This window comes from Salmo salar, chromosome ssa26 (genome assembly GCF_905237065.1).
Source record: "Salmo salar chromosome ssa26, Ssal_v3.1, whole genome shotgun sequence".
Lineage (NCBI taxonomy): Eukaryota > Metazoa > Chordata > Actinopteri > Salmoniformes > Salmonidae > Salmo > Salmo salar.
Genome location: NC_059467.1, coordinates 2820895 through 2835475, shown reverse-complemented (window position 1 = coordinate 2835475; position 14581 = coordinate 2820895). Strand labels below are relative to the sequence as shown.

The 14581-nt window shown below is 40.4% G+C and overlaps 1 protein-coding gene across 3 annotated transcripts in view; it reads right to left on the bottom strand.

The window, feature by feature from the left end:
- Positions 1–664: 664 nt before the first annotated feature.
- LOC106587026 (zinc finger MIZ domain-containing protein 2) overlaps positions 665–14581 on the bottom strand; it is a 92315-nt gene continuing 78398 nt past the window's right edge. For all 3 annotated transcript variants that reach the window (XM_014174873.2, XM_014174871.2, XM_014174872.2), the window contains 3 exons: positions 9824–9990; positions 6650–6865; positions 665–1536 (listed from right to left, as the gene is read on the bottom strand). In XM_014174873.2, the coding sequence (XP_014030348.1) occupies positions 1429–1536; positions 6650–6865; positions 9824–9990 (491 nt within the window). In that variant the 3' untranslated portion in view covers positions 665–1428. The remainder of the gene's footprint in view (positions 1537–6649; positions 6866–9823; positions 9991–14581) is intronic.

Below are 14581 nucleotides of genomic sequence, written 5' to 3'. Positions count from 1 at the left end.
GAAGATTTAGAAATGTAACTAACTTCATGCAATTCTACTCATTTTGCCATGGGGTGAAGAGAAATGTTTGCAGTTTTTAATACGTTATCAGAGTGAGAGTAGCCAACAAAATTAATGGAGGCTCCCTGGTCTGTAATTGGACCATGATTACTAAGTTTAGATAGTTGGCTAGACAAATTTACAATCTAAACAATTTTAGCTGACATGGACTTATTGAGTGACTGTCAGTGACTTACATAACAAGAGAAAATCTGCTGATGCACAACCAAATGACAAAAATTGCAACTAGTATATTCTACTATTCTAACTCTCAACAGTAATGGGACCCTGAATTCGTTCTTTTTAATAATAATTGATCCAGGGGCCTACGAAAAGGCTGCCAGTTGCCCATACCTGTGTAGTTCATTTTTCTGTCATTCTGCAAAGAGCAGGCCTACAAAGCGTTAGTGTAGGATGAATATAAAGTAGGCTTTAATAAAAGTGTATCTGGATCAGTAAGAACCAGAAGTTTGCAAATTAATTCACATTAAAAAAAAATTCACAGGGGACTACATCTGGTTGGTGTGGTCATCTTTGATTTAGATGGAGCCATATATTTACATGTAGCCATAAAGGTATGGCTTTGGCTCCATAGCTGCTCCAAAGAATTGAGTCTCACAAAGCCTTACAGATTGCCATTTATTCCATTTGCCTACATGGTTGTTAACCATTGTAATGAATATAATGTCAAACATTTATGCATAAAAATCTGTTAATTTAGAATATAAAAAGACTGAGTAATTGGTTGTGTGCCGGTGTGCTAAATGATCATAGCTTGGAATGGTTATGTAAATGTGGAAATTACATTGCTGTTTTGTCACTGTTGTGCATTGATAAATCACAGTAAAAGGCAGTGAAAATACATATTTATCTTTGAAACACATAGGGCATCCCCTCAATGTATTCATCTTCCATTTATTATTGTAAATTAAAAAAGGTTATTTAATCATACTTTTATGGACATTTCAAACTCACCAAATTCAGTTGGACATAAACTTGCATCACAACTGCATTGAATAAGAAAATGTGCATACATTGATAATCCCTTCTGAATGACATACAATAAATGTGATTCTAGTAAGGAAGCCTTTAAATACAATTGGATCCTTGGGCAAGAAAGGTAGTAACAAGGGAATGGATGCGGGAATAGTTTACAGATATAAAACAAAATATTACCATAGTTTATAGTCAGACAAGGGACATCAAAGATTTTCCTCATATTCAAATGTCTCCTCGACACGCCTACCACTGACGGCCATTTTCGGCTCAAGGGGAGCTCTTATATTACAGGAAGTATTTTTTATACCCACATTGTAGGTGGGATACTTCTTGTATGTAGTTTATGTGTTGCAGGGAACCATGGGAGACTGTGGAGAGGAGCACCGGGACTCAGTTGTTCTCAAAGAGGGAGAGTAGGTCATCATTGCTGTTGTTCGGTAAATCGGGGGGACCAAGGTAAGACAGCAGCTCATCTGGATTTGTCAATTCAGGAAGTAACTGTAGAGGAGAGAGAGAAATCAGAATCCCTAAAGATTATGTACAACAACAGGTACTGCGCTCATTAACACATTGTGCCTCGCTCATCAATCAATCATTCACAGTTGAAAATAGTCAACATTAGCATATGAGCAATGTCTTCCACATTTTTTTGTAGCTCAGAAACTAATATTTAACTCTGTAAATACATATGTTTGTTATAAAAATCTAAAATATTGATACAAAAACCTGTCATTGAAATTACAAAGTCATTTGTGGAATATTAGGTTTCTACATTGTGTAAAAGCTCTACCTATTGAGATGCATTACATTGAACGTATTTCAAGTTTGTGAGTGAGGACATGCAAGAGATCAGCCCTTCATTAATAGATTTTCGGAAGAAGACATCTCTTTTCCTTTCTTTCTGTGCCCCCAGATGTTTAGATGTACTGGTAAAGTTACCAGGTTGTTAACTAGCTGAGGTAACATGACTGATGTTTACAGTCCTTTAAAAGTTGCAGCGTACTGCGGCGCAGCTTGCATGGTGCCGCAGAATTCTATGGCACGTTATTTAAGTGTGAACCACTGGCACCATTAATGCTAGTTAGTGCTAGTTTGACCGCCATAGGGCATCTTTGAGAAGCATTTGATAGCCTTCAATAGTGGCTGTACTAGAGAATTCAAAACCTTTAAAAAAAATACATTTTGCTTAATTAACTTGATTAATATTATGGTGTTTCTATCCAAGAAAAACGAAAAACACTCGGTTTCCGTTAGGATGGAAAGGAAAATATGCAACATGACCGTCTGGAGTAGGCGACAGAACTGGGCTATTTAGCTAAAGAATCCCTGTGTCGTGCGAGCACGCGGGAGACCGGGGTTCAATTCCCCGACGGGGAGGAAGGAGTAGGCTGTCCTTGTAAATAAGAATTTGTTCTTAAAACCTCTTAAGGCTTGGGGGGAGTGTTCAGAAGTTCGGATGAATGACGTGCCCAAAGTAAACTGCCTGTTACTCAGGCCCAGAAGCTAGGAAATGCATATAATGGTAGCATTGGATAGAAAGCACTCTGAAGTTTCAAAAACTGTTAAAATAATGTCTGTGAGTATAACAGAACTGATATGGCAGGAAAAAAAATAAGGAAAATCCATCCGGAATTTTTTGTTGTTGGTCACAGGCCATTTCAATGATAGCCTATGTGAAAAACAAATAGATAGGACCCAGATTGCAGTTCCTAAGGCTTCCACTAGATGTCAACAGTCTTTAGAAAGTGTTTCAGGCTTGTTTTTTGAAAAATGAACAAGTAGTTGTAGTTTTTCCAAGGTGTCTCTCAGGAAAATAGTCTTGTTGCGAGTGTGAATGAGGAGCGCGCTCTTCGATATTTATCTTCCCTATTGAACATACTATTCTCAGTGTTAAATTGTATTGTTTATTTATATATTAGAGTACCTGAGGATTAATTAGAAACATCGTTTGATTTGTTTGGACGAACTTTACCGGTAACTTTTTGGATTCGTTTGTATGCACGTTGAACGAGTGGATTACTGAAATCGATGGCGCCTACTAAACAGACTTTTTGGGATATAAAGGAGGACTTTATCGAACAAAACAACCATTCATTGTGTAGCTGGGACCGTTGGGATTGCAAACAGAGGAAGATCTTCAAAGGTAAGTGATTTATTTTATCGCTATTTGGGATTTTGTGACGCCTGTGCTGGTTTGAAAAAGTATTTTGATGTGGGGCGCTGTCCTCTGATAATCGCATGGTATGCTTTCGCCGTAAAGGCTTTTTTAAAACTGACAACGCGGTTGGATTAACAAGAAGTTACACTTTTAAACGTTGTAAGACACTTGTATTTTCATGAATGTTTAATATTATGATTTTTGTATTTTGCGCTCTGCAATTTCACCGGATGTTGTCGTAGTGGAACGCTAGCGGAACACCGATCCCAAAGAGGTTCTGACTTGCCGAGCTTGATAAAGGTTACACTAAGAGCATAACATTTCTACACCCCAATTGTAGTCTAACCAATACCCAACCGGAAATTCAGTGAAAATAAAAATCTCATTGACCAGTCCACGTGCTTGTCTCAGAGCAGCGCGAAACGGTGCTCAAATAGTCGTAGGCTATTGCTTCAAATCCTATTGCTTCTAACTTCAATATGCTCTTTAAATAAATAAAACCTACACCACTTTTAACAGCACATTACTCAACACTAGTGAGACTCATGTTGCCTACGGTAGGCCTACAGTATATCGAAAAATGTGACTCTCCGCCAATAATTATATATAGAGGATTGGAGGATTCTAAATTAAAACCAAAAGCCACCTCATGGGTCTCACGGTGGCGGCCGGCACGTGTATAGAACCTGCAACCGTTTGCACTGTGGGAGCCCCCATTCACAAAGATTCAAAATACAGAGATGTGTTGGTAAAGGTATATTGTCCTGCTAATATCTCATAATGGGCTATTATAATACTGTACTTATAATACTGTACATGGTGTCCAGGTCAGGATAACCAAAACATTTCTTTATAAAAGACTATCAAAAATAACCTTATTTATTTTGATCCAAAGCCATGAATGAGTGAGTCACTCAGCTTTATGTAGGTGCCGCTATATGACTGTGCCATCAACTTGATAATATATAACGATATTTGGGAGGTTATTTTGTTTTAAAAAAAAAACGAAAGTGAACAATTGTAATCTGAATAAAGGCCAAAATAATATTTGTAAAGGCCAAAATATTTATTTATGTTTTTAGAGGGAGAGAAACGCTGGGCCAATTGTACGCCGCCCTATGGGACTCCCAATCACGGTCAGATGTGATACACAATAATAATTTTTGTGGTATTATTTGTTTTGTCTTTTCTGGTGGATTAAACTGAAATTGCAACCAATCACGGCCTGTTGAGATACAGCCAACCTAACTTAGAATTCTCCCCCTACCCTCCTAGGCAAGTCTATTGTCCAGCTACCTGCTAATAGCCATAATGGCACTGTACAACGTGACCGTGTGTGTTCGAAATAGTACTTTCCAGTAAGCAACAATTTGTTTACTTTCATTAGACAACTTTGTTCCGATATTTCTGTAATTCAGTGATATTTATTCCCATAGTAATTCATTATGGATCCATAACTAAATAAATATCTGCATTTTGAAAGATAATTTGTATCATTATTTTATTAAACGAAAGCACAAAGATTCCATTATTAGTTACATTGTTTTAGTTTGAACGTGCAGACTGGCACTAAGAACAGCGGGAATGTTTCCCTAGGCAGCACCATTATTAGTGCAATGCGCTTAGTGTTGCTCTGTGCTACCCAGTGTGGTGGGGTGTGGGTCCACCTCTCTCCCCCATGGGCTAGGTCCGTCTTCTGTGTGCGGCTCTGCGGCCCATCCCGTGCCCCCTGCCCTCGTACTCTTTCAATGATTTTAAGGAGTGATTTGTTATTCGTCCTTATCTCTGGGACACTAAAAGCCATCCAGGCTGCTCATGTCTGTTGAGGCTCTAAAGATCTTGTCACTCACCTATCTTAGACACATAGGCTGTGAGAACTGGTTAGAACCTGCTTTTGCTTGTTTTAATGCTTTATGGGAGCCAAGAACCCCTTATCTCTCATGTAAGCTTGCCTCCCCCTAGCATGGTTAAGCAGCTTTTTGTGTAGATTAAGTATCTAAAGACTAATTGTAAAATCTTTGAGATCCTTTCCGGTATATCCTGAGAATTCCTTTCCGGTATATCCTGGAGGTTACTTTCTGGGTTCATCCTGAGTGATCTTCCTTCCAATTGCTTGAATAAATCTCTTATTGCTGATAAATGAGTTCTGCCTGATATCTCTGAGTTTTCCTCAACAACATAATACAATATAATGTGTATTACACATTACACAGTGCAAAAGCATTATGAATAGTGCAAAACTTACCATACTGCGAAAATGTTGCCCTATTTATGAACAAGTTGATGAATGAGGGCCATTGTGTAGCAGCTTTGCATAAATTGGAACCAAGACTGTTCTCAGGGCAGGCCTAGATGAAGCTAGATATGTTCGAGTTGCCTCCTGAGTGGCGCAGCAGTCTAAGACACTGCATCGCAGTGCTAGAGGTGTCACTACAAACTTGGGTTGGATCCCAGGCTGTTACACAAATCGTCCGTGACCGGGAATTTGTCCAGCATCGTCCGGGTTAGGGGAGGGTTTGGCAAGGTGAGGCTTTACTTGGCTTATCGCGCTCTAGCAACTCCTTGCGGTGGGTCGGGCGACTGCAGGCTGTCATCAGTTGAACTGTGTTTCCTCTGACACATTGGTGCGGCTAGCTTTCGGGTTAAGCGGGCGGGTGTTGAGAAGAGCGGTTTGGCCGGTCATGTTTTGGAGGACGCATGACTCGACCTTCGCCTCCCGAGCCCGTTGGCGAGTTGCAGCGATCAGACAAGATGGAAATTGAGGAGAAAGGGGGTACAATACCCCTTATTCTCCCCAATTTCGTGACATTCAATTGGTAGTTACAGTCTTGTTCCATCGCTGCAACTCCCGTACGGACTCGGGAGAGGAAAAGGTCGAGAGCCATGCATCCTCTGAAACACGACCCTGCCAAGACACACTGTTTCTTGACACACTGCTCGCTTAACCAGAAGCCAGCCACCAATGTGTCAGAGCAAACAATGTACAACTGGCGACCGTGTCAGCACGCATGCGCCCGGCCTGCCATAGGAGTCGCAAGAGCGCATTGGGACAAGGACATCCTGGCCGGCCAAACCCTCCCCAAATCCAGATGACGCTGGGCCAATTGTGCGTCGCCTCATGGGTCTCCAGGTCACGGCCAGCTGAGACACAGCCTGGCATCGAATCCGGATCTATAGTGACGCCTCAAGCACTGCAGTGCCTTAGACTGCTGCGCCACTCGGAAGGCTCCACGTCTGGAACAATATTTACATTTTACCTAACCCGTTTCCTAACCTTAACCTAATACCGAAAAGTCACTTCTTCTAGTCCAAACTGGCAGACCTGCCCTGAAAACAGTCTTGGTTTCCACTGATGCGATACAGCCATTGTGTACAGTGTGAATGTAAATGTAGTGTAGCAATGCACTGAGTAGCTAGGTCATGAAGTGAGTGAATTAAAATGTTGCTACTCACATCCAAGGAAGGCTCTGGCACCTCTGAGCAAGCGGGACCCCCTAACCCAAAGGAGCTTTCTGTGTGTAGTCTGGTGTTTTGGGAGGGATTGCGAGGCTGCATCATGGGTGCCCCTGGTCCCCCGAGGTGTGAGTTGCTATGGAGGCCTTGATGCTGCTGATGCTGTTGATGCTGGAGAGAACTGTGGGAGGAGTCCATGCGGCCCGAATGGGGAATCTGAGTTGAAAAGTATTATAAGTATTATAAGCTCCTGCATAACACGTCTGTGCCACATCAACGTATAATATTCTTTGGTGTGTTAGAAGTAAAATAAAGTTTTATAACAAGCCAATTCAACTCAAATCCAACTACCCTTCCAAAGTGTCATGCTCCTTTCAATTAGAACTCATCATCAATTCCTTACGACTTTGATGGCACCTGTGATTTGTAGAAGGGCCAAGACAACAAAGCAATATATGAAACCATCTTAACCCACGCTTAACCTATTCTTTATAGTTGAACTTAATCAATTTCTTCAACTTTATATGGTTCATTCATTCAGATTAGAGGTCGACTGATTATGATTTTTCAACGCCGATATACCGATTATGGGAGGACCAAAAAAAGCCGATAGCGATTCAATCAGACAATATATATATATACATACATACAGTGGTGGAAAAAAGTATTTGATCCCCTGCTGATTTTGTGCGTTTGCCCACTTACAAAGAAATTATCAGTCTATAATTTGAATGGTAGATTTATTTGAACAGTGAGAGACAGAATAACAACAAAAAAATCCAGAACAAAGCATATCAAAAATGTTTTAAATTATTTGCATTTTAATGAGGGAAATAAGTATGACTTAGTACTTGGTGGCAAAACCCTTGTTGGCAATCACAGAGGTCAGACATTTCTTGTAGTTGGCCACCAGGTTTGCACACATCTCAGGAAGGATTTTGTCCTACTCCTTTTGCAGATCTTCTCCAAGTCATTAAGGTTTCGAGGCTGACATTTGGCAACTCAAACCTTCAGCTCCCTCCACAGATTTTCTATGGGATTAAGGTCTGGAGACTGGCTAGGCCACTCCAGGACCTTAATGTGCTTCTTCTTGAGCCACTCCTTTGTTGCCTTGGCCGTGTGTTTTGGGTCATTGTCATGCTGGAATACCCATCCACGACCCATTTTCAATGCCCTGGCTGAGGGAAGGAGGTTCTCACCCAAGATTTGACAGTACATGGCCCCGTCAAATGATGCGGTGAAGTTGTCCTGTCCCCTTAGCAGAAAAACACCCCCAAAGCATAATGTTTCCACCTCCATGTTTGACGGTGGAGATGGTGTTCTTGGGGTCATAGGCAGCATTCCTCCTCCTCCAAACACGGCGAGTTGAGTTGATGCCAAAGAGCTCCATTTTGGTCTCATCTGACCACAACACTTTCACCAGTTGTCCTCTGAATCATTCAGATGTTCATTGGCAAACTTCAGATGGGCATGTATATGTATTCTTGAGCAGGGGGACCTTGCGGGCGCTTTTGGATTTCAGTCCTTCACGGCGTAATGTGTTACCAATTGTTTTCTTGGTGACTATGGTCCCAGCTGCCTTGAGATCATTGACAAGATCCTCCCGTGTAGTTCTGGGCTGATTCCTCACCGTTCTCATGATCATTGCAACTCCACGAGGTGAGATCTTGGATGGTGCCCCAGGCCGAGGGATATTGACAGTTCTTTTGTGTTTCCTCCATTTGCAAATAATCACACCAAATGTTGTCACCTTCTCACCAAGCTGCTTGGCGATGGTCTTGTAGCACATTCCAGCCTTGTGTAGGTCTACAATCTTGTCCCTGACATCCTTGGAGAGCTCTTTGGTCTTGCCATGGTGGAGAGTTTGGAATCTGATTGATTGATTGCTTCTGTGGACAGGTGTCTTTTATACAGGTAACAAACTGAGATTAGGAGCACTCCCTTTAAGAGTGTGCCAGAAATCTTTCTAATTGATAGGGGGTCAAATAATTATTTCCCTCATTAAAATGCCAATCAATTTATAACATTTTTGACATGTGTTTTTCTGGTTTTTTTGTTGTTATTCAGTCTCTCACTGTTGAAATAAACCTACCATTAAAATTATAGACTGATCATTTCTTTGTCAGTGGGCAAACGTACAAAATCAGCAGAGGATCAAATACTTCCCCCCACTGTATGTATGTATGTATGTATGTATGTATGTATGTATGTACATACATACATACATACATACATACATACACACACACATATACATACACACACACACACAGTTCGCAACGAGCCAGGCGGCCCAAATTGCGGCATATACCCTGACTCTGCTTGCACTGAACGCAAGAGAAGTGACAATTTCCCTAGTTAATATTGCCTGCTAAGATGAATTTCTTTTAACTAAATATGCAGGCTTAAAAAAATATACTTGTGTATTGATTTTAAGAAATGCATTGACGTTTATCGTTAGGTTCATTGGTGCAACGATTATGCTTTTATCGCAAATGCGCTTTTGTTAAATCATCACCCGTTTGGCGAAGTAGGCTGTGATTTGATGATAAATTAACAGGCACCGCATTGATTATATGCAATACAGGACAAGCTAGTTAAACTAGTAATATCATCAACCATGTGTAGTTAACTAGTGATTATGTTAAGATGTATTGTTTTTTTATAAGATAAGTTTAATTCTAGCTAGCAACTTACCTTGGCTCCTTGCTGCACTCGCGTAACAGGTGGTCAGCCTGCCACGCAGTCTCCTCGTGGATTGCAATGTAATCGGCCATAATCGGCATCCAAAAATGCTGATTATCGATTGTTATGAAAACTTGAAATCAGCCCTAATTAAATCGGCCATGCCGATTAATCGGCCGACCTCTAATTCAGATTACATTATGAATTTTATGGATAACTTATCATAATGACATGCACCATCAACACTGATTAGTAAACCAGGACCCACATACAAAAGAAAGACCACGTCTACAACACTACCCCACAGTTTGGTCTCTAAACGAATAAGGGAACTTCAACTTTGTCACCTAGCTGGTTAGATGAAAAGTGAATGATAATACGTAAAAGCACAAACATGATTATTTTAGGGGTGGGGTGGATTTGTTTGTCAAGGCTCCAGACCATTGAGAACAGGAAGAACAAAGCCCTCAGCAGGGTTGAGGTTAGTACCTGGGATGACATGGGATGTCCCATGGGTTTGTCTGAAGTGAGGAGTCCACTTGGCAGGTCAGCCTGGTAGGAGAGGGGGGGTGGTCCCGAGGAGAACTCCCCAACATTAGGGGTGCCAGGGGCATTTGGGAAGTCTGAGAACCCAGGCTGGTTAGGGTATCCCAATCCTGGGCAGAAACAGACATACACTCCTGTTACTTAGACATTCTCCACCGTTTTAACCATAAATGTACATGATAAGAATGTTTATTTGTTATTTTTTTCACAGAGAGCATTTGCTAATTAATCCATTTCAAAATTAATTTCGGCAAATACTTTGTAGAAAATAAAAGTAATGTTTTAGCAGGGAACGGCTATGAGAGGTGATTTGGAAATTTGGCTAAAACAGTCCAAAACATTTGTATTTGTACACTAAAGGAAAAACGTCAGAACCATTCTTTACTGAATTAACTATTGGTTGTGCTCATTGGGGTACTCCATAGAAAACTGCAAATATTTTGGACACAGAAAAGAAAAAACAGCCGTTTCCTTTGTAATAAGTACAGACAATATCCTATCATATCTCAGTCCCTCCGGGATTTTTTTTTTTTTTTTTTTGGTGATAGATTCAGAGGGGTTGGCTTAAATGCGGAAGACACATTTTGGTTGAATGCATTCAGTTGTGCAACTGACTAGGTATCCCCTTTCCCTACCCAATTTGCAATGATTTCTTACACTGTCACGAAAATGCACTAACAGGGGAAAAAGTTTGTTGACGTGTAGCTTGATTGAACCATTTTATGCTTTAAAAAAGTGCTGCAATTGGTTAAAATTGTTAGCACTTGTTTTGTATTGCGGTGATCATACAGTTTTATGCGGTAATATTGCAGTGATTTGACTGTTTTATGCGGTGTGGTGGATGAATCAGAATTAGTCGGGTAACATAGATAATTAAGATGTTTTATTAGTATAATATGCTTACGTGAGATACTTGTCATTAGAAAGTGTCCTTTGGACTCTGGTGTCTCTCAGTTGCACGTTTCCCTTAGCTGGGGCTCAGTCACTTGGGGCCCAGAGAGGGGAGAGGTCAGACTTGTTTTTTTTACATGTCTCTGTTGCTATGCAGAATATCAGCAAGAGAGGACAGAATGAAACATTGTCTTCATATGTGAATGTGTCTTTACCTATTCTTAAACCATGTGGAGGGATGGCGTGATTAATGGGGAAACAATTATTTGTCTCCACAATGTCTGTGCGCAGGTCACTCCCCTCAGTGAGCTTGTCCAGGAGTGGGAACAAGAGGTGTCTTACTGAGGATGGGCCTCTATGAGATAGCACTGACAGAGGAGATTTATGGTGTATTTTGATAAGAACGCCTAAAAAGCATTCCAGAGGACATGAGCTAATGGTTTTGTTCTATACCGTACCAGGGAGGGACGGTTCTAGGGAGACCAGACACTGGTCTATATAATGAACACTGTTGAGATAGCAGTTGCTGTCTGCTGTGTTTTATAGATATCTTTTCATACAAAACTTAACCTTTGTGAACTGTTCCTAAGATTTGTGGTTTGTCAATGTACGTTGAAGGGGTGGATTCATGGGTATAAAAAGCTCTTTGTATTGTTGTATAGAGACCTTCCTGGTTCATTCGAGAGAGTGCATTATTGAAGGTCAAAGTACTTTGCAAAAGTATCTAAATTATTAAAGATGTAGTTTAACTCAGACTGGTGTGTTTGTAACTCTCCTCATTTGGTAATGCAGAAATTAGCCACCACATTTGGCGACGAGGATGGGATTTGAATCTTCACTTGGTGATCGCGCCTGACGACCTAGGTAAATCGTGCACGAGGGATCCCTCAAACTTGAGATCTCAGGGAAACCACACTTCGGGAACGAAGCAGATGGACCCACCTTTGATCTGAGAGGCAGCAAGCTGAGTGGATACCACATCTCGAACTTAGTTTTTTTTAAAGAAAGAGGTGAGCAAACCACACTTGAAGTCGAGTTTTTAGAAAAGCCTCTGTTACGTGAGCTCTGAGTGTGTATTCCTTTGTGAGGGGGCACCTTGGAGGCGTAAACAGGGCCGAGTCAGAGGGGAGTAATCTGAGAGTTTGCGGACTCAAAGATACTCTGCCACTGGTCGGTTGCGTGCGACCTAGAGCCGTCCTGACACTGAATTGATCACAGTGGGGATTGGTGCGGTCTGTGGGGGTGAGGGGCCAGGGTGACTGTGTGTTCTGTGTGAAACATGGTACTTGGTGAAGCCCTATTGGAATAAGGACCTAGTTCTGAGAATGTCTGGTGACTGTCTAAGTGACCCTCAGAGGTGGTGAATTCCAATTATTTTAAATGTACTAGCCAGGTATGCCCTGAGTTACTCTGTGTGAGTATTTTTGTTAAAGTTACCACTAGGTAATCTTTGTAGGAGCGTTCTGTGTGAGTGGGTAGGTTGACTGTGTGGGTAACCTTTCAATTATGTTCTGATGTTCTGTGTGGACATCTGACCAGTTCTGTGTGAGTATCGGGCCAATCCTGTGTGAGTGATCCTTAAAGTTCTGTGTGAGTACCTAAAAATTCTAACGTTTTATTTGGATTCTGTGAATATATGATGTGTGTGTATAATCGATTACTAGAGATTTGATAAAGAATGCTGAGAATATAATTAGATACAATTTAAACCACCCATTCGTAGACTTATGTAGGTTTTGAGTTGGTATGTTTAATGGATAATTTGATAAAGATGAGGTTTTAAGCGTTAGTAAACTGTCTACAATGTTTGGGAAATTGTGCTCTAGAAACTGATTGGAGTGTGTCCACTTTTGGTTATCTTACCCTAACGATGTAACTATAAATGCGTATTGGATTATCTCCGTCTGGGTACAACAGTTGAAATAAAACTGCCCTTAAGGTCTGAAACTGTTTTATTTTCTCCTCCCAGTATGAGAGGAGTTGCTGGATATATTGAATAAACCGTTTTCCATAAAGTTAAAGCGAATTAAGATGGAATCTCGACATAATTTATAAAGTCGGACAAAGCCTAGGGTATCCATCAAACTAATCATCATTGCCTGATTTTAATATGATTAAGTAAAGTAATTGAAATACGATGAGAAAACATACTTTTATTAAAAGGCGCAAAAAGGCGCAAGATCTGTTTCCTAGTCAATGAATGTTGATTTTACTCTTTGACTGCTAATCTATTCATTTGGCATGTGAGAATCATCGCTGGAGTAAAGCTTGGACTTTGAAATTAGGGCTATGTTCTGGGAATTGTCTCGGTAGTACGTGCCTGATTTTACGACTACAGACAATTGTAAATGGGTTTATTTGCTGGGAGTCTGGTTCATTTAAATAGCATTGGTGGTTCAGTGGTAGAATTCTCGCCTGCTACGCAGGAGGCCCGGGTTCATTTCCCGGCCAATGCGCAAATGGACTAAAATCTGTGTTTTTGATTGTAATTCAACTATTGGTATGTTTTGCCTGGAAAGATACGGTCGCTAGTGTTTGTTGAAGATATAAACTGAACGTTTTGATAGCTTGATTAGTTTAAATTGAAAGACTAATTCATTCAAAATAATAGCGAGGCGAATTTTGATATAATACGTTGTCTGTTGCTGGAAATGACATATAGAGATAATGGCGATAGAGTGTGTCCACCAAAATGTGTTTATTCTTATGGATTGACTGATGTATGTTATAAGTTTGGCGATTTACATGTTATTTTTAAAGTCTTGGACATTTCATAAGTGTGAAGCCGAAAGAGAAGAGGAGGTTGTAAAGTTTGGTTTTAATCTTACGATAGAGGTAAGGCAGAACGTTGTTTGAGTAGTGGGTTATATTTTTGCTTACGGGTAAAAAAAAAAAGGATTAGAAGAGAGTTGGTTGTGAGCACTGTGCTATATTTGGCAGTAAGCTATTCAGGTCTGGATAGTTGAATCGTAAAAGGTTTGTGATGGTTTCTGGTTATTGATTCTTGGTTTGAATGTTTAGGTAACAACAGTGAATTGCAGGTTGAGTTAATTTTATTTTGCAGGAACAGTGCAAATTTATCACAGTTGTGTGTGTCTAATGGCAGGGTATTCCAGACATGGGAAGCTCTCACACTGAAAGCAGATTGACTAAAGGTGCTTTTCCTTAAGGGAACTATACAGTCATCTCTCATGGCAGACCTTCTGTTGCCATAAGGTTTGGGTTTTCTGTTGAACAAAAGTACTAAGTGGGGGAGTATCCTAGATTTGAAGTATAGTTTTGTTACCTCTGTAGTAAAACAATTTCATTTGTTTTGGAAATTAGCTAGGTTGCATTTGGTTATTTGAATTACCTTTTCATTTGCTTTTTAAAAAGAGAGGTTGGAATCAAGTATGATGCAGTGGAACTTAAAATCAGATATCACGTGGAACTTTCCCCCTGATACATAGACATCTGTCTAAGAGGCATCAGTGTTTTCTTTGTGAGGAACATGCAGACTGTGTTTTTATTTTTTATTTTATTGAGATGCAAACATGAGTCTGAGCAACTTTGTCATCTGAACCATTAAAGTAGTGAGTTCTTGTGTAGCTTGTTTGTTATTTGCATGCATTGATCAATGTATCATCTGCTTACATTGGAACTTCAGACCCTGTACGGACAGAAGGAAGATCATTAATGTACGAGCTGAACAGTATTGACCTTTGGGGAATGAAAACATTGTATATTATGTGTGTGGGGAAAAAAGTTAGTTTTGATTCTTACGCTGATGTGATAGCACAAACTTTTTAAAGGTTTTAGTTTTATTAAATG